Source organism: Hemibagrus wyckioides, linkage group LG26 (genome assembly GCF_019097595.1).
Source record: "Hemibagrus wyckioides isolate EC202008001 linkage group LG26, SWU_Hwy_1.0, whole genome shotgun sequence".
In the NCBI taxonomy this organism is placed as follows: Eukaryota; Metazoa; Chordata; class Actinopteri; order Siluriformes; family Bagridae; genus Hemibagrus; species Hemibagrus wyckioides.
Genome location: NC_080735.1, coordinates 4,382,631 through 4,402,002, shown reverse-complemented (window position 1 = coordinate 4,402,002; position 19,372 = coordinate 4,382,631). Strand labels below are relative to the sequence as shown.

The following is a 19,372-nucleotide window of genomic DNA, read 5'->3' as shown; positions in this document are numbered from 1 at the left end:
GTTGAAATCAACGGAAGGAAACCGAGCTCAATGAGGGGAAAGGTGTGTGTGTGTGTGTGTGTGTGTGTGTATGTTTGATTGATTTAGACAGGAAAGGGTTGGGATAATACATGATACTCTATAGACTGTTATCCTGGGAGGGTAAGAGGTCATTCCCATGCACAAAAATAGACAATCGCATGAACACTGAATGGAAATGATGACACGGTGAATTGTAGTGATTATTTATGGAGACGATGTTCTCTGGCATGTTTACATGGGGTTGAGTGTTATAACATGGCCAGGGTTCGATTTTATTATTAGGACTAATTATAGAAAGTAGCTGCTGTTCTAGGAAAATAATCAACAACTACCCAGAAGTGTATTATTTTCCTATAATAGCACATTTTGAAGCATCTTCTTTCTACAATATCACATTAATTTTCTATTATTTATTTTTTTTAAATAATGTCACATATTTTTGTTCGTTTACTTTGAGGTGTATTGCCCCCTGTTTAGTGTATAGATTTATTTCTAGACCTACTTTTTAATGGGACATGATCACTTTTGGTTGTATGGCATATTGTTATCTGTCAAATAGAATTTTAGGGTGTGTGCTCATTTTTATAGGGTGTATGGTGACTTTATCATAAGGGCATATAGCTACTTATATCGAGTATGGGCATATAGCCACATTTTAGGGTGTAAGAACTTTTTAGGACATGGTGTCACTTTTTCTATTTTGTTTCTTTACTTTCTAGGGCACTATATAACTAATAATCTTCCTAAGGGGAATGTTTTTGTGGTTTTGAGCTTTTTATGGCATATTGCCCCATGTTAAGGATATAGGGTCACTTTCTTGAGAACATTCATACGTTTGAAGATCAGATCACTTCTGGGGTTGTGAGGTCAGAGTTTGTTTTCTAAGTAGGAATGGTAATTTCTTAGTGTGTATAGTTACATTGTCTTGTACAAGATTTTAAAATCCTGATAGCTTAGTGATTCTTGTTTAGGGGAAAGTCTTAAATCTATGGTATCAATCAATTTTTAGGGGATGTAGCTAATATTATATGGCATATGATCACTGTTTAGATTATAGACACTGTTCGGCCACTTCTTATGGCGTATAGACATATTTTTGTAGGCTTGTGTGGTCACTTTAACACACAAGACTTCTTTTGCAAGACTTCTTTTGTGTTGTTACATCTAGTCACATCTTTAGGCATATTGCTAACTTTGTACAGTGCATGAGCTCTATTTTTTTAAATGTTTATTAGTGTTTTAGGGTATATTTTTAATTTTATTTATTTATTAAATAAAATAAATAAAATATATTTATTTATTTTATTACCTTGCATACTTGTAGATATATTTTAGCATATTATAGCGTACTTCCCCTGACTGTTTTAATTTTAAGGCAACTTTGAGAAAATGAAAAAAGGCCAATACCGCCACCTAGTGTTTAATGCCAGCTATATCCTATATATTTTCAAACACAATAACTGTTTATTAAGGACCGTATGATCTTATTTTTATCTGTTATCAGAAGATTTTTTTCCTTAGCCTAGAATAATTTTTCACCTGAAGTAGTTTTCACTCCTGGGGGTTGCCTCCGCCTCCCTAACTCATGGATTTATTTAATCTTATAAACGATTAACGTGCATTTTGAGCACACAAAAACATAATAACGATTCCCAGTATTTTAGTTCTTGACTCTCTAGTCTGAATGCCTTCTTGTTTTCTGCCTTGTTTCTTTTTTAATATTCTTATTAAAACGTAATTATAATTTAATTAGTAACTCTTGAGCAGCAGTCTATATTAATGTTACTGATGTTCTACAGCAAGCCGAATAGCTCAACTTTTATTGTTGTTATTTGAACAGTCACCAAGTAAAATTTCCTTTTCATAGTTTTTTTTGTGTAATGTAAAATAAGATTAGTGCACACATACTGTAATTGCTGATCACACACCAGTTAACAAAATACTGAAATATTAACTATGCTGAATTTTTTTCCCTTCTAAATCCGTAGTTTCTGTGAAAGTGAATCTGTTTAGATCCATGCTTGTCATATGTTTAAAAACTGATTACCAGGTAGGACACAGGAGTGTCCAGCACACATTAGTTATTCTGTATGACTTATGGAAGTGTTATATAAACTTAAACCTATAAGCTGAATTTTTAAGTAGTTTAGATAAAGGATAAAGAAAACACATGCCAGATCCATTCAACTTGGAAGCTGCTGGGGATTCGACAGCATTAGCTAAAGCAAAACCGTTAATTCCACATTAAAATGAATTAATCCAGCTGTATGAAGATGCAGGTAGACATTTTTCATAGACAAGTTTGTGCTGTAGACATTTCTTATTAGTGCACATGGAGTTTCGTAGTAAAGTGCTGTTTTATTTCCCATTGCACTTGCCATAAAATACTTTTATTTAATCACATATTACCTTTTCCATGCTTGAATAGTGTTCATCGTGCACAATGTGTGTGTGTGTATGTGTGTGTAACAATAGGCCTGTAGATGGCATTCTCTGGTACTCTGCCATTGTATTGGCACCTTTTTGCAAGTTGTATGTTTCATTGCATCTTAGACAAATGAAAGAAACCCAATTATTAGTCACAGTGATGAAGATTAACCCTTAAAAAGACAGTCATTTAAAGGATTTTGTTCCAACACATTAGAGCCAGTAGGATGGGTTTCCCAGGAGGAGTTTAATTTCCGCAGTCTTACCATTACGCCTGTGGAAATTATTTCCACTAACACTGGTCACAGGCACATCATATGCTGATTAAACATCCTGTCTTGGAGGAGGTGTGCTTCAAAGCATTTCCCTGTAGCATCAATAGGATGGGTTTAAATGCAGGAGTATAATTTCCAAAGTCTTACCATTACGCCTGTTGAAATTATACTCCCCTCACCAACACTGGTTAACAAGTTCACAGGCACACCATATTTATTCTGCACAAACATCCTGTCATGGAGGTGGTGTGCTTCAAAGTCTTTCCCTGTAGCATCAGTAGAATGGGTTTAAAAAGCAGAATGATTTTCACAGTCTTTGAGCATTATTCCTTTTGAAATGATTACATTTCATACACAGTTTATGCACAGAAACAGTTATCAATTCATATTTTAACGAAAACTTTTACTTAACAAATTCTTAAGAATCTACATGTAGAATAAAAGAGTGTAGAGAAAAAGACAATTCATACACGTGAATGATTATCCTTCTGTTCTAGTGTCACTTTCATTGATGTAAATAAACTGTACTGTAAATGTATATCATTTAATCTAATGTTTGAAAATGTGAGATCCAGTTGCTTTGCAAGATCCCCATTTTGTCTGCTAACCAAAACTAGGGAAAAACTACAAATAAGGCAGAAGCAAAGGAAGAGCTGAACACTGTTGCGGATGGAGGGGAGTATAATTTTAAGAGGCACCTTTGTTTAATAAAAAAAAAAGGCTATATGGTATTAAATAATAGCATTTTCATGGCATTCATATGCTAGTGATGTTCAAATGTGCTTATCAACTATAAGCTGTGTAAGTTGCATAAGTTGCATAAGTTGTATAAGCTGTATAAGGGGCTAATTAGGGAGAGGGGGTTAGCAAGAATAACACGTTTTGTAAAACATTTTTATGTAATATTGTTTAATAATAAACACAAATTAACACAAACAGTATGCAACTTTAGAAAATTTCATTCAATCTTTTTTCTGACTCCTCCCATCAAATAGTGCCTTTTTTTATTCAAGATTCAAGATTCAAAGGACTTTATTAATCCCAGGGGGAAATTCCTTTGCCATATTACAGTTGCTCTAATGTAAATAAAAATATAAGAGTGAAAGAAAGAAATATATACACCATTATATAAACTGTAAAATAGAATAAATAAATGCAAATACTGTACAAATAATAGTGTAGTGTTGTAATATTGTACACAAGTATTGGAAATTGGTGATAATTTTAACAAGTGATGATGGTAAAGTTGTATTGTACATAATAGATAATGGTGAAATTGTAATGTGCATGAAAGGCCCATAATTACTATAGCACCCATTATTATTTATTACGCATGAAATTGCACATGAAAATGTCTTAAAGGGAGGAATTGTACAGTTTAATTGCCACAGGGATTAAAGATTTCCTAAAGTGCTCAGTGCTACACTTGGCAGTAGTCAGTCTCTGGCTGAATGTGCTCTTCTGATCAACCAGCACACTGTGTAGTGGATGGGAAGGGTTGTCCAGGATTGAATGGAGTTTTGACGGCATTCTTCTCTCAACAACAACGTGAACTGGGTCCAGCTCCATGCCAAGTACAGAGCCAGCCCTCCTGATTAGTTTGTCCAGTTTATTTCTCTCTGCCACCTTCCTGTTACTTCCCCAACAGACTGCTGCATAGAAAATGACACTAGACGCCACAGACTCATAGAACATCTGCAGTATGGTTTTGCAGACTTTGAAGGACCTGAGCCTCCTCAGAAAATACAACCTACTCTGTCCTTTCTTGTAGAGCGCTGTTGAGTTTAGTGTCCAGTCCAATTTGTTGTCAATATGGACTCCCAGGTATTTGTAATCCTCAACAATCTCAACTTTCTCTCCAAGGACAGACAAAGGAGAGGCTGGGGTTCTGGATTTTCTAAAGTCCACTACCAGTTCCTTTGTTTTCCCAATATTGAGCTGTAGGTGGTTGAGCTCACACCAGGTGAAAGGTGTTACCTCCCTAAATACATCTGACAATCACAGAGTCATCAGAGACTTTCTGAAGGTGGCAGGATTCCGAGTTGTGTCTGAAATCTGATGTATACAGGGTGAAGAGACAGAAAGACAGAAAGAACTGTTCCCTGAGGAGCACCAGTGCTACAGATCACAGTATCGGACACACAGTTCTGTATTCGGACATACAGTTCTACACGTACTGGGGACGTCCGATGAGGTAGTCCATAATCCATGAAACCAGATGAGTGGACACATTCATGTTCTTCATCTTCTCTCCCAGTAGGGCGGGCCTGATGGTGTTAAAAGCACATAAGAAGTCGAAAAAAATAAACCTCACAGAGCTCCCCGGTTTCTCTAGGTGGGCGTAGGTGCGGTGAAGCAGATGGATAATGCCATCGTCCCCCCCAAGGCTGGTAGGCAAACTGGAAGGGTTTGAAAAGGGATTGCATGGAACTGAGGATCAGTCTCTCAAAAGAGGTCAGTGCTACAGTACTGTAATCATTAGCCGTGCTACCGCTGGTACCGATACTAGGCATGATGTTTTCCATAGAACCGGGACCCTCCCTTAGATGCAGGATTAGGTTAAAAATGTTCTGGAGTACTACACAAAGTTGCAAGACACAGGCTTTCAGTATTCTCGGACTGATTCCATCTGGGCCCGCAGCCTTTGAGGGGTGAAGCCTGCTTAGTTCCTTTCTCACTTGATCCACTGAGATGGTGACTGTTCCAGAGGAATCTGGAATAGTAGCCACTACCTGAGGGGGATGAACTGGTGAACATGTAATGGGGCAGAGGGACAGTTGCATCTGAGGCTTGACGTCAAATCTATTGAAGAATAGAATAAGCTCATTTGCATAATCTATATTACTCTCTGCTGGTCTTGTAGCCAGTGATTGTCCTCATGCCTCTCCACACCTCCCTCCCCTGCAAACTCTTTTCCAGTTTCCTCCTGTACATCTCTTTTCCCTCCCTTCTCTTATCCCTTCCCTCCTCATAATCAAAAACAATGGGCCTCCTTTTTGACACAACATACATTTGTTAGTCTACTTTTATCAACTGTGTTAACATTAAAAATTTAAAGTTAGACTGTTATCTGAATAAGAAGATTGTGTTTTCTGACCGTTTTTTATTGCTGTCCCTCTCAAGGGCTGTAAGGTATTTTAGTCACGTGGTGTGTTAAGTTATTCATTACTTAATGACACAATTACTTAATTCATTACATTAATAAATTATGACAATGATTTAATTAATTAATTGATTGATTGATTAATTCATTTATTTTTAACTTTTAAATTTTTGCTGCGGTTCTAAGCTTTGGAATTTTGCCTTGATGAATTTGTCAGAAACCCATGTTGTGTATGCATAGTCATAAGCCAACGACATATTCTTTGATTCTTTGATTTTAAATTGACTCACTCGGAAGAGTCGTTTGGAAAGGACTGACTCATTGGCATAAGGTGACTCACATGACAGGTGAGAGTTACTCTTTCCCAAGTGCCACAGAGCAAACGTCGCTGCGTAAAAGCGCACATTAGAAAACGAAGTAAGATTACTTGTTAAGAATTACTGATTTATTTGGCGAAATTATCAGATGGGAGAGATGAGCGCGAGCCTGAGTGAGCAGTATGAGGAGAAGGTGCGTCCGTGCATCGACCTGATTGACTCTCTGCGCGCGCTCGGTGTGGAGAAGGACCTCGCGCTGCCCACCATCGCCGTGATCGGAGACCAGAGCTCGGGGAAGAGCTCGGTGCTGGAGGCGCTGTCCGGAGTCGCGCTGCCCCGCGGGAGTGGTGAGATGAGATAACTAACTTTTAAAAGCGTCTTTGAAGGAAAAAAAAAAGTAATAATACATCATAAAACAAAATTTCTTTGATGTAACTGAAAATAATTTCAACAGTAAATCGGATTTATGTCTAAGTCTCAAACTTATAATCTAATTTGCTGAGTAATAAACATGACACGCTCATATTGAGAAATAAAACAATAAATGTGTGAGACACTCATGAGGGTGAGGTTTTATTATTTTTCACTACTGAAATAAGTCCTTACAGCTTAAACACATTCTTAAACCAGCTACTGAATTGGTCTTTCTCACACATACATTAAATATATGTCAGAAGTGGATGCAGTCTCAAAATATGCTTTATTAAAAGCGAAAACAAATCCAAACCATGACCAAATTCTTTTAATTTAAACTTGGAAATAAAAAGAGCTTTTTATAATATTGAAAAACACAACATTCTGCACTATTTCTAGGTCCCTGTTTAAATGTAAGCAAATGTATTAATTACTTTACACAAAAGGTCAAGATTTCTATTCTCTCTATTAAAGCACTTATTCAGATGGAAATGCCATGGTACTGGTTTAACCTGATTTACAGACATTTGTGGAATTCATTCCAGCTTGATTACATGCTCTTATTAAAGAAAATGGGAGGCATTTTAAATGTAAAGAAATTCGCTTGCCAAATAGTAGCATTTTCTTTTGTGTCTTATATTTGTGGTATTTTAGGTTTTTGTGGTTTAAGTAGATCCTATTATTCAGACAGATATGATGCTAGAACAAACTTGAAGTAAACATTTTCTGTAGGTGTTTATCAGGTTTTCACATCATTTTAGGGAAACTTCAGCCCACTCTTTTTACAACATTGCTTAAGTTCATCAATTTGAGGTCATTTTAAGCACAGGTCTCTTAAGATCCCAGTAAATCATCTCAGTGGGGTTGAGGTCTAAACATTGATGAGATCTTTGTTACACTTTGCTGGACCTGGCCATCAACATTATGTAAAGTAAAACATGATTAATCAGATCAGGCACTATTCCATGGACCAGTTTTGAAGCTCACATACCATTTGACACACTTTCGGAGGTGTCAGCATAGGTGCTCTGACCCAACTGTGGTCTGCAGATTTTGGTTTGGAAATCAAAATAAATATGAAATGATAGAACAGAATTTCAGCTTTCAGTAGTCTTTAAATTCTGAAACTTTTGGGTCGGACTGACTATATGACTTATAAGGTTTGTGAACAGTTTCCTTTTACTGGAACTAGTTCCAAACTTGTTCCAGCTTGACAAAAGACTATGCACAATTAGAAACATTGCAAAATAGCTTACTTAAAATCACGTGGTTGCATAACTGCGCACACCCTTTAATAAATGAGAATGTGGCTATGTTCAGAATGAACCAATCACTTATGTTCAAAGGGGATTTTTGTACAAAGAAATTATTCTGATTTTAGTGCTAAAATTTCAGGTATTTAGAAAGCTGAAGATGCAAAGGAATTTCACATTTCAGCATGACAATGACCCAAAGCATACAGCCAAATTAACAAAGGAATGACTTAACCAAAAGAAGATCTTAGTTTCAGACCTGAATCCAACTAAAAATCTGTGGGCTGACCTGAATCAAGCTATGCACAGGAGATGTCCTAATTATTTGATAGCTCTAGAATGATGTTGCAAGGAAAAAAGTTTCTTCCCTGAGACAGATTTCTCAACACCTTGCCTGTGATTGTCAAGCCCTAACCCAGTGTGATTCAACACAGCTGCACACCACACTTACTAAACATTTTTCTGCCAATTTTGATGCTACACTTATTGCTGCTACACTACGCAGTAGTTTACAGTCCATTGCTGTAATAGCTTTCTCACACAATACTGTTGTCACTGTGCTGTCATTGCCTTCCATATTCACTGTTTAGTGTATTTTATTCTGTGTAAGTGTATCACAGTCTTGTGTTGTGTACCTGCACTTTAATTAATCTTGTGTACTGACTTCTTTAGTGTTATGTTTGCAATATACAGTTCTGAAGAAACAACACTCCATTCCAGTTTATATGAGCTATACGAATAGAGGAATGACAGTTAAAAATCCACTTGAAATACTAACAATGAGCTGCTGTACCTATGAAAGTAATTAGTACAATTAGTGTTCATTAATTCTCTGCCAATAACCAAACAGGTATTGTGACAAGATGTCCGCTCGAGTTGAAGATGAAGAAGAGCAGGAAGGAAAATGTCTGGCATGGAAAGATCAATTTCGAGGACTATGAAGAAGAGTTTGAAGATCCAAAAGATGTAGATCAATTGATTAGAAAAGGTAGTTCACAGAATCAAATTAAAATTTTAGTTCTTGCCTAAATGCAATTATTATACTTATTCTTATCCCTTATCCCTTATTCTGTTTTGTAGTAATTTCTTGCAGGGTTAGAAATTAAAAATTAAACTGATAATATTGTATTATTTAAGGTTAAATAGATCATTAGGATTATACTGTATGTATTAAGTTGTAGAAAGTAGTACACAGTACTGAAGAGGGATCTATATTGTTTGCAAGATTATTTTCTATATAAAGAGTACTCACTAGCTATATGAGTATTATATTAAGGTCATAAATACCTTATAAATACCTTTATACCTTAAATATCATAAATATTAAGGTAGTTATCTTGATCTATCTTAATTATTATCATCTTATGTACTTTTTTTTTTTTTTTTTTTTAGCTCAGAATCAAATGGCTGGCAGTGGCATGGGCATCAGTGACAAGCTCATCAGTCTGGAGGTGACATCAACCAATGTACCTGACCTCACACTTATCGACCTGCCTGGTATTACCCGTGTAGCAGTCCAAGATCAACCGGAGAACATTGGAGAACAAGTAAATTTGAATTATCATCAGATAAGAGATAAAAAATAGAACATATGGAAATATGTTCTGTCATATGGAAATGTAATACAGGGTGGGGCACAAAAACTTGAAACTTGAAAACTTGAAGGTGAATGAAAGAAAAATTGTTGCTGATAAACAAAATTTATTTTTTGATAATGAAAGAACATAATTTCAAATTATGCTGTTTTAAACAAAATATCTTGAAGGTGGTGGCCACCGTTCTCTATGCACTGATGCAACCGATTTCTGACATGTCCCTCTACACGTTCCAACATGTCCACCGGAATTCAGGCTATTTCCTGCCGAATAACATTCTTCAGTTAAAAACCTCTGCCTTGAGGTATCCCCATAAAAAAAATCAGAGGGTGTTAGATCGGGTGAGTGCGCTGCCCACAGGATGCCACCTTGAATCGAGATGAGCCGTCCGGGGAACATTGCCCTCAAAACTGGCATCGAAGCTCGGGCCACACCCATCCTCACTTTTCTACAACCTAACCACCCTTCACAATGCACCTTCAGGAAAAGGTAGTTTCTGTGCCCCACCCTGTATTAACACATGTCTGACTTTCATGCAGGTTAAGAAACTAATCAAAAAGTTCATCGAAAAGCAAGAAACCATCATCCTGGTGGTGGTGCCATGTAACGTGGACATTGCCACTACGGAAGCACTGAAGATGGCTCAAGAAGTTGATCCAAATGGCAAGAGGACCCTGGGTGTGTGCAGCCTTTTTATTAATATGCATATAATTTTAAATTTGTAATGTATTACAAAGTTTATGGTGCTTTATCTTTCGTGAGCTTCAGTGTTTGTACTGATTATAACAGGCATTTTAACAAAGCCTGACCTGGTGGATAAAGGCATGGAGGAGATGGTGGTGTCCATTGTCGACAATGAGATCATATACCTCAATAAGGGCTACATGATCGTCAGGTGCCGAGGACAGCAGGAGATCCAGGACCACTTTTCTCTGTCTGAAGCGATCAAGAAGGAGAGAAACTTCTTTAAAGATCACACACATTTCAGGTTTACATTTTATTAAGCTAATGAGAGCGTTATCTGGAATTTGTTTCTGGAATTTATTTACAGCCCTTTAAAGGTGCAGTATGTAAAATGTGAATTTTTAAAACAAGAATATTAACCATATTAACTAGAAGAAGGGGTCAAAAAAACAAGGACAATTGAATGTAATACAAAATTAATTTTCTCATTTTTTAAATTTTTTCACAGCAAGCTATGTGACATTGGAAAAGCTACCATTCCCAAATTGGCTGAGAAACTAACGCTTGAACTTGTCCTTCACATTGAGGTAAAGATTTTAGAAGCCAGCAGATTGTGTGATAAATAAAAAAGCCTTATAGTTCACTATAACTGCATGTATTTTAAGAGTTCTCTGCCAGAATTGGAGGAGCAAATCCTGATGAAGTTGGCTGAGGCTCAGGGTGAACTGGATCGCTATGGCTCAGGGCCTCCTACAGAACAAGAACATCGGATCTGCTTTCTGACTGATGTGAGTGATAAAAAAAAAAGCTCAAGTGAGCTCAAGTGAACTTTTAAATTGTTATATCTTCCTTTAATCAAATACCAGCTTCAAGGACATAGAACTAGATGTTTGAATCCTTTTGTTAAGCAGGTTCCTATTTCCTACTGTACCAAAACCATACTAGTGATGTTGGTGCTTCCATTCACAGGAGGCATTGTTATTCAGTTTGGCTGCCAACAATTGCTGCCAGGCATCTCAGGACCTGATGAGTCTCTAGGTGTATATATTTGTAAACCGGGTGTGATGTATTTGCAGGATGAGAGAATGAGTTTGAGTTTTGCTCATTTCTCACAGAGTGGACAAGCTGGGTCTTCACCAGGCCAATGATTACATTTTTTGGAAGTTAGGAGAATGTCATAAACGGCTCTCACTAGTTCAATAACTTCAGAATTGTTAAACCTATTGACTTAAAATATTTTCCAGATTCTTTAGAACATAGTACAAAGTGTACCTTGGATGGTTACAAAATTTTAATGAATTTTTGTGTGGAAAGAAAGAAAGTCAGTAGCTTCTGAATTCTTAAATGTCTTGCTTCAAACCAGGTTGTACAACATTCTGGATATTCCTTAGAAAAATTTTTTCTAAGGAAAATTTTTTCTAAAGAAAATATATTTCTTAGAAAAATTCAATTTTCAATAACCATTAAAATGTCCAGATTAAAGAGTGTTGTACATTCTAACGGTTATTGAAAATTGAATTTTTCTAAGAAATATCAACTTGGACAACATTATGTCCTATCTCTAAACTTCGGAAACTGTTACGAATTTGAACGTACAATGACCAGGCATATTATTATGACCACCTGCCTAGTATTGTGTTGGTCCCCCTTTTGCTGCCAAAACAGCCCTGAACCATTGAGGCATAGACTCCACTAGATCCCTAAAGGTGTGCTGTGTTATTTGGCACCAAGATGTTAGCAAGAGATCCTTTAAGTCCTGTAAGTTGCAAGGTGGGGTCTCCAAGGATGGGACTTGTTTGTCCAGCAAATCCCACAGATGCTCAATTGGATTGAAATCTGGGGAATTTGGAGGCCATGTCAACACCTCAAACTTGTGCTCATCAAACCATTCCTGAACCATTTCTGCCTGAACCATTTTACAACAGGCCAGCCTTCACTTCCCACGTGCATCAATGAGCCTTGGCTGCCCATGACCCTGTCACCGATTCACCACTGTTCCTTCCTTGGACCACTTTTGACAGATACTGACCACTGCAGACCGTCTTTTTTTAGTCAATTACACCACTAGATATCCAGAGGTGGTCCCCCTTTGGTAAGTCACCTCCCAGAACATCGCCAACGAGCTCATACTTCTGATTAGCAATATGGGTTTCCCCAAGGACCATATTTTATATCCTATTAAAAGAGAGAGAGAAGCTCTCCCTCTGCTATTACCTGGCAGGCTGCCACTTCACACTTGTCACTATCAGTGTTGGGGAGTAACTAGTTACATGTAATGGCGTTACGTAACTTAATTACAAAATAAATGTAACAGTAACTCGTTACAGTTATTTAGAAAAATATGTAATTAAAATTACAGTTACTATTGAAAATGTTAAAGATTACAAATAGAGTTACATCTGAATAGTTTCTTTAAAAAAAACTGGTATATGTTGAATAAATATTAATTTGTTGTTAGAGTTTGTTAAAGCGGTGCTATTCTGATGATTTTGATTGGTTCTTTGGTTTGAATTTGCGGCGCGTCTGCCAGTTACGTTAATCCACATTGCCTCGGAAAGCTTTAGGCTTAATACACTGTCTGAGAGTTACCACCATGGCGGGTGATAAAAATGCATTTCAGTCCTGGAAATTTAAAAATAATTTAATCCTAAAATCCAATAAGGGGCAAATATAACAGTTCAGTGCAAAATTAGTTTGCCAGCTGTTAAAATGCTTTAGACGTCAAAGGCTTCAATGTTGAACCTGAGGAAGCATCTGCAGGTGTGGAACCTAGCCTTTCTTTATTTTATAATATATTTAAAATGTAAAATTTTTGTCATTATTGTGAGTGTACAGAAATAAAAACAGACCCTTTAGTTTCGAATGATATTTTACTCGTTTCTGTATAATAAAAAGTGACGGAGTGGTCAGTCGATTTACTGTAGCCGCTATGTGGAAAAAAATCCACTAAAACGCGCCTGCGCATTCATCGAGCCCATAGTGTACTCAAGACCTGTATTCAAAACATTCACAACAAATTAGCTAGTCTGCTAGCCATGGGCGTCGCTAGGCCATTTTAAAGCCCCCCTAAAATTCTGCGATTGTCCATAAACTGTACACGAATAAGTGATCTCCTCAGTCCACTTTACATTTCATATGAAAACGGTGGCAGACTTCAGCTCCTCCCGTCTTTCAGCGCGTTCTTCAATCCGCAGACCGCGGAGTCACAGAGCGAGGAACAGAGGACAAGTGTGTGTGTGTGTGTGAGATCAGGAAGACTCATATTTGGCTTGTTCAGTACTCAAATGTTATACACATCTATGCAATACAGTGGAATGCTGCAATAAGTTCTGCAACCATCCTACCCTGTTAGTCAAACCTGTATTTTATTTTATTTTGTTTCATTTTATTATTTATTTATTTATTTATTTTATTATTTTTACTATTATATCCTCATTGGGGGCTGAGCCCCCCTTAAATGAAAATCCTAAAATAGCTACCTTTACCAGGCACACTTCTATTTATGAACCCTTTGACAGAAAATATATAGCTCACACATTTCCTCCTTGTAAATGTCTTGGTAATGTCAGATCTAATATAACTTAGTTATTTTAGAGCTGTAGCATACATTATGATGACTCTTTTCGGATTATGGTTTTTTTTTTCCAAGGCACTGTTACTTGCCAGTGTGTCCTGTCATAGCTATGCAAAGATTTGATTCCTAAAACAGTATTAAACAATTTTTGTTCTGAAGTCTGGTTTTGTGGTGGCTGTGCTTAAAATTAAATTAATATAATCTTAATTCAAGTGATGAAAAGATTTACTTCTAACAGTAAACAGAGTTGAGTACGACTGTAAGGTTAACCCTGCCTGGTATAAATGTTTGGAAATGATTTCATTGAAAATATCCATTAGAAACTTAAAAGTAATCAAAAAGTAATCAAATGTAATCAGTTACTTTACTTTTATAAAGTAATTGAAAAGTTACACTACTTATTACATTTTAAACAGAGTAACTTGTAATCTGTAACCTATTACATTTCCAAAGCAACCTTCCCAACACTGGTCACTATGCTCCAATGCAGTGGCTGGCCAATGTGAAAGAAACCAATGGCAGGGTGACGTGATGGTTCCTCTCATTGCAGGACTTCTCTTTTCAGGTGCAGCACTTATAGTGGGGGTCCACCATGGCAATGCTGATGGCCTTTCCTGATGCTATAGCCTGTGTCTGCAACATACATTGATCTTAGGAATTACTGAATTATTTAAGTAAAATTCAAGTAAAAAGGAAACATCAATTTGTTGAATTAACAAATGTCTTAATATCGGCATAATATATTCAGGTTAAGGTACTTGCCAAAGGTAACTTGCCTATTTCGAGTGTAATGGAATTATTTTATTCCAATACATTCCATTCCAAAACAAGTACGACTTATTATTATACGACTGTATTAAGCTATTTTCTGACTTTTCCATGTGCAGGTATTTTATATCTCACTCCAGATCTTTATTTGTTTATTAGAAAATCACAGCATTCAATCAGGATGCCATCAGCCTGACGATTGGAGAGGAGGTGAAGAGCATGCCAAAATTAAACATCTTTACAGCCTTGAGGAAGGACTTTGCTCTCTGGAACAAAGATGTAGAGAGTATAGGACACAACTGTGAGTAGCAGTGTGACAGTATGTAAGTGTAGCTGTATAATAAGGGCACTGCAGATGTTTGGTAAAATTATTTAAAGGGTTACTAATTTATATAGGGCTTTGATATGCTAAAGCTAAGTATGACAAGTTTCAAAACCATCAGTCGGGCATCATTCCATCAACATAATTTTTTTCAACATTTAAATGGGAATTTTTATCACTTTCTGAAAATTCATGGCAAGCAAATTCATAAAAGAATCTTTTTTATCTAAGTTTAGAAGCGAGTGATTGAAGAAATGGTTCATGCACAGTGTCATTTGTCATGAAGAATAACCAAGCTGAACCAGATAATGTGATTATTTTACAAACTGCATTCAAAGTGTTGTTCAAGACAGTACGAGTCCATTCTTGTTTTACAAGGACATGGACATTGAGGGTGTTGTAGGATGGATTACCCTCAATTTTTACCCTCATTTACTTTCACTTTCTTACTAAATGTTCTAGTTGAAAAGAAGCTAGAGATGGATTTGCAACATTATGATGAAAAATACAGAGGTAGAGAATTTCCAGGCTTCATCAACTACAAGACGTTTGAGATGTTTGTGAAGGAACAGATCAAGCTACTGGAGGAACCTGCCATCAGAAGACTGAAGGAAATCTCGGGTATATTATGTATACTTGTGTAAAGTTAAATTTATGGAGTATTTTCTCAGGTCTTATGTTCTTTACCTGCATTGTGTGCATTGTAAACCTGCCACTGGAATAACAAGCAGCCATTGTTTTTATTTATCCCAATTGTTTTTTTGCATGTGAACGGTAAGTGAAAGTGAAAAGCACTCTTGCTACTACTACGATTTTATAATTCCACAGATCCTAAAATTCTCTTCCACACTTATTTTTTGCCTTTTGTATCTATATCAACATTGCACTTATATAAATCTGTCTTTAGATCTTATTAGGAATGAGTTTATCCAACTGGCTCATTCCAACTTCCCAGGTTTCCCTAATCTCTTCAGAATGGTAAAGGTAGGTCCTCATATTTACATTCATAATCTCTGCCTACATTTGCTGGGCCATGAGCACTAAATTACACTATACAATAAACATGAAGCAAAGGCCAAAAGCATTAATCAAGCTGTCAGAGAATATTTTCCAGTATGTCATAGTGTGATGGATTTTTTTGTTTTTCCAGAACAAAATAGAGAAAATAAAGCAGGTAAAAGAGTCAGAGGCTGAATTAATGCTAAGGACCCAGTTTAAGATGGAGCTGATGGTCTATACCCAAGACAATATATATAATGCTACCCTGTGTATACTGAAGACCATGGAGGAAGAAAAAGAGAGAGAAAAATATGGTGTGGCTCAAACTGCTTCTCATAGTTTGTGCGATTACTCTGACAGAGGAGCCGCTCTTGAGGAACTGAAGCGCCACTTGAAGACTTACTACAGTGTAAGTTGTTATTAGTTACAATTCAATACTTTTTTGATTCATCTGCAATGTGTTTGACCATCTGCAATGTGTTTGACCATCTGCAATGTGTTTGACCTTTGATGACCTAGTGTCGAGAAATAATGAAAAATTAATACAAAACCATTAAATTGGAGTGCCAGTGTATAGTGCACAGTGTAATCAAGAAAGAGAGTACCTGCAACTCCCACAAGAAAGAACTCACAACAAAGATGCAAAATGTCCTATTAAGACAGACCAACAGATGTGTGCATGGGTGGGGTGGGAGGTTGAGGTGGTTTTGTGGGTAGTACAGTGGGATAGAAAAACATGCAATGACCTAAACTAATAGAATAGCACCTGCTAGTGTCCAGCCCCTTTTGATATGTAGGAGGAGCCAACAGGAAACCCCAGAATCACCCCACAGGGGTCAGGAGTTACAATTCCGCTAAGCTCACCTTGAAGAATGTCTAGGAGTTTGTTAGAGCCACCAAAATAAGCTTTGCATCATGCCACAACAGAGTGGCATACATGGTCTACAAGAGGTGCACCAGACTTGCACTGTCTATAGAGGATCAAGGTATAGACCAGGGGGGAATTTAGATCAGCAGTGAAAATTTGTGGTGGGTGGATCCCAAAAGAGGATGTATGCACTGAAAACACAGATGTCGTGGCAGCTAATACAAAAGGCTCTTTGGTAAGGGAAGGGAGATCTTATGGCAAGACCTTACCAATGCATATGGTTCAAGCCCACATAAGCTGTCGGAAACTTTACTGATTGACTAATCTGACTAATACCCATAAAAGCATTTCACAGAAAAAATTAAACAATACTAGTCCAGTCTAAATCCTCAGGTTGGTGACTAAAACACCCAACATCTAAACAACTCTCATTTTTTGTACTGGTCCACCACTTTTACCTAATTAGCAGTTCGATTATATCAAGCATACTCAGAGTTATCCCATGACCATCAGAGAGTATTTGAGTCTCTGTGGATGATAATACAGATTATCCAGTTCCACTCAGTAAACGTTTAAAGATGGACTACATCTGCTATTTCAAAGAATTGTTTGGTAGAGGTTAGGGTTGTGTCAAGACAATTTCATAATTTACTTTGATATACTGTTATTTGTATGTGGACTTGTAACTGCCTAATGCACAAATGAAGCTAACTAGTTAAAGTAAAGACTTGATCTTAAAAGCATTTAATGATTTTTGTATTGAATTTGACTTGGTGTAGCTCTCTTTTGGACTTGATCTTTACTTGGCCTCAATGCCTTTAATCCTAATCATGACTTGATTTCGGCTAGCCCTGGTCTTGGACCCAACAATGACAATCTTGACTACAATCCTATTTGACACAGACTTCTATTCCTTGTTGCCTACTTTAACCTTTTAGTTCCAGTGCAAAAAAGTATTCTGTAAACATCAGTACACCATGCATGCTTTAACTACTGACTTCATTTGCCTTGAGTAGAATTTCATTTTTCCTAATTGAACATTTGCTTAGATTGTGAGTAAGCGTCTGGCTGACCAGGTGCCACTGGTGATCAGGTACATGGTCATTCAGGAGTCAGCAGCACAACTGCAAAGAGAAATGATACAGCTCTTAAAGGACAAAGTCAACATTGATGATCTGCTGAAAGAAGATCAGGACATCTCTAGCAAACGGAACATCCTGAAAGGCCGCCTGAAACGGCTGACAGATGCTCTCAAAAACCTGGAAGAATTTCCGAGTTATTCATAAATGCAGCTATAGAATCTGTTTTGGTGAATTATAATTTACAGTTTAAAGAAATGATGTAACTGTTAATCACTTATTCAACTAGGTGGATACACAAGGAATTTTCTGTTAAAACAATTTCTTTCTGTACTGTGTTGATTCTGTCACAAAATGATCTTGGATTTTTTTTTAAGGTATTGTACTGTTTTCTGCTTCTTATATTAATTGGAAGAATTCATTATTATTATTTTGTTATGGATTACTAATGATTAGCTAGAAAAGTCTTATAATCCAATGGCCCTCAATAAATTAAACCAAATTTGTTCCTTTCTCTTATTTACGTATACAATATGCTTTATACAGGTGGCTGTTGTTCTTTTTTGGGGGTGGTGGTGTGGGGATGGTGATGTTGTTGAGCTATGCTCCCAAAACTCTTTTTTGTTTTAGAAATTGCGCTGGGTTAACACAATTTAGTGGATGTTTAGATTTACTTATTTGGGATGATCTAACTCAATTGAATTAAGTCATAAAAACTCCTGTTAAACAAGTTGGCCAAACAAAATTGCTTAATGCTGAAAGAGAGTCATTGAATTACATGAAAATACTTTCGATGATTTATTTAAGTACATTCTAAGTAAAGTATTACATTTGAATTGATATTAAAAGGTTGTGCTTCAGCAAAGTTGACTAGGTGGTAAGGGTAGAAATAAAACACAAAACCACCAGACATCATAAAGTTTATTTAACAAAGGCAAATAAGTCACATAAGTGCACACCATTCTTTGCATAAAGGTGTAGGTTTTGTACCATTTTGAGAATACAAATTTCTTGAAAACAAGAAACATATAGAATATTTTTAATAAAAAACCTCTGTAATTTTATCACAATTAGAATGAAATGTAGTACCTGGCACTGTTTAAACTTAATAAGAAAACCAGGATAAAATGATCATAAAATCTGAACCAAAAATACTGCAGGTAAGAAAATGTTACCTTTGGATTCTTAATCATCTTATAGCACCCCACATTAAATAATTAGAACTGTCCCTTAAACATGGCTAATATTCACTTTACTTCAAGTGGACAACAATCCTCAACACAACAGAATTGTTTTAAGAGCCTGAATTTTTGCAGAAAGCCTGTTCCCATTTAGCTCTAGGATTATTTTCTGCAAAACTTCAAACGTATATTTATGTTTTAGAGGGTAGCATAGGTTTAAAGAATACACTAAGGCAAGCAATATGGCCAATGCAAAAGGTACATTCCCCAATTCACAGAGTACCAGAATGACTCTCACGTCCTCTGGGGGATCATTAAGCTCGGCACCTTCATGTCGAATAACATAGATGCCAACGAGGGTCTCCATGGCTTCCATGGCTTTGTGTCTGCTTACATCATCTGCCTATGAAAAAATAATCAGTTTTTTAAACCTTGATGTTAATTACATCCCATCCCATCACTTAATTAAATCCCTTTTCATAACATGTTATA

The 19,372-nt window shown here is 36.6% G+C and overlaps 1 protein-coding gene across 1 annotated transcript; it reads left to right on the top strand.

Annotated features, from left to right (window-relative positions):
* Window positions 1-6,163: 6,163 nt before the first annotated feature.
* On the top strand, window positions 6,164-18,205 carry LOC131347058 (interferon-induced GTP-binding protein Mx2-like). Its single transcript, XM_058380911.1, has 12 exons — window positions 6,164-6,490; window positions 8,661-8,798; window positions 9,203-9,357; window positions 9,945-10,083; window positions 10,195-10,393; window positions 10,598-10,676; window positions 10,755-10,877; window positions 14,591-14,732; window positions 15,216-15,374; window positions 15,661-15,737; window positions 15,904-16,161; window positions 17,670-18,205. The coding sequence occupies exons 1-12, from the start codon at window positions 6,292-6,294 to the stop codon at window positions 17,904-17,906; spliced, it is 1,905 nt and encodes a 634-aa protein (XP_058236894.1). The 5' UTR covers window positions 6,164-6,291; the 3' UTR covers window positions 17,907-18,205.
* The last annotated feature ends 1,167 nt before the right edge of the window (window positions 18,206-19,372 follow it).

Excerpts from the sequence above, each read along its gene's own strand:
- LOC131347058 (XM_058380911.1), top strand. The coding sequence starts at position 6,292 with ATGGGAGAGATGAGCGCGAGCCTGAGTGAGCAGTATGAGGAGAAGGTG. Across the intron at positions 8,799-9,202 it reads AGATCAATTGATTAGAAAAG|CTCAGAATCAAATGGCTGGC; the intron begins GTAGTTCACAGA and ends TTTTTTTTTTAG. Across the intron at positions 14,733-15,215 it reads AGAGAGTATAGGACACAACT|TTGAAAAGAAGCTAGAGATG; the intron begins GTGAGTAGCAGT and ends TAAATGTTCTAG.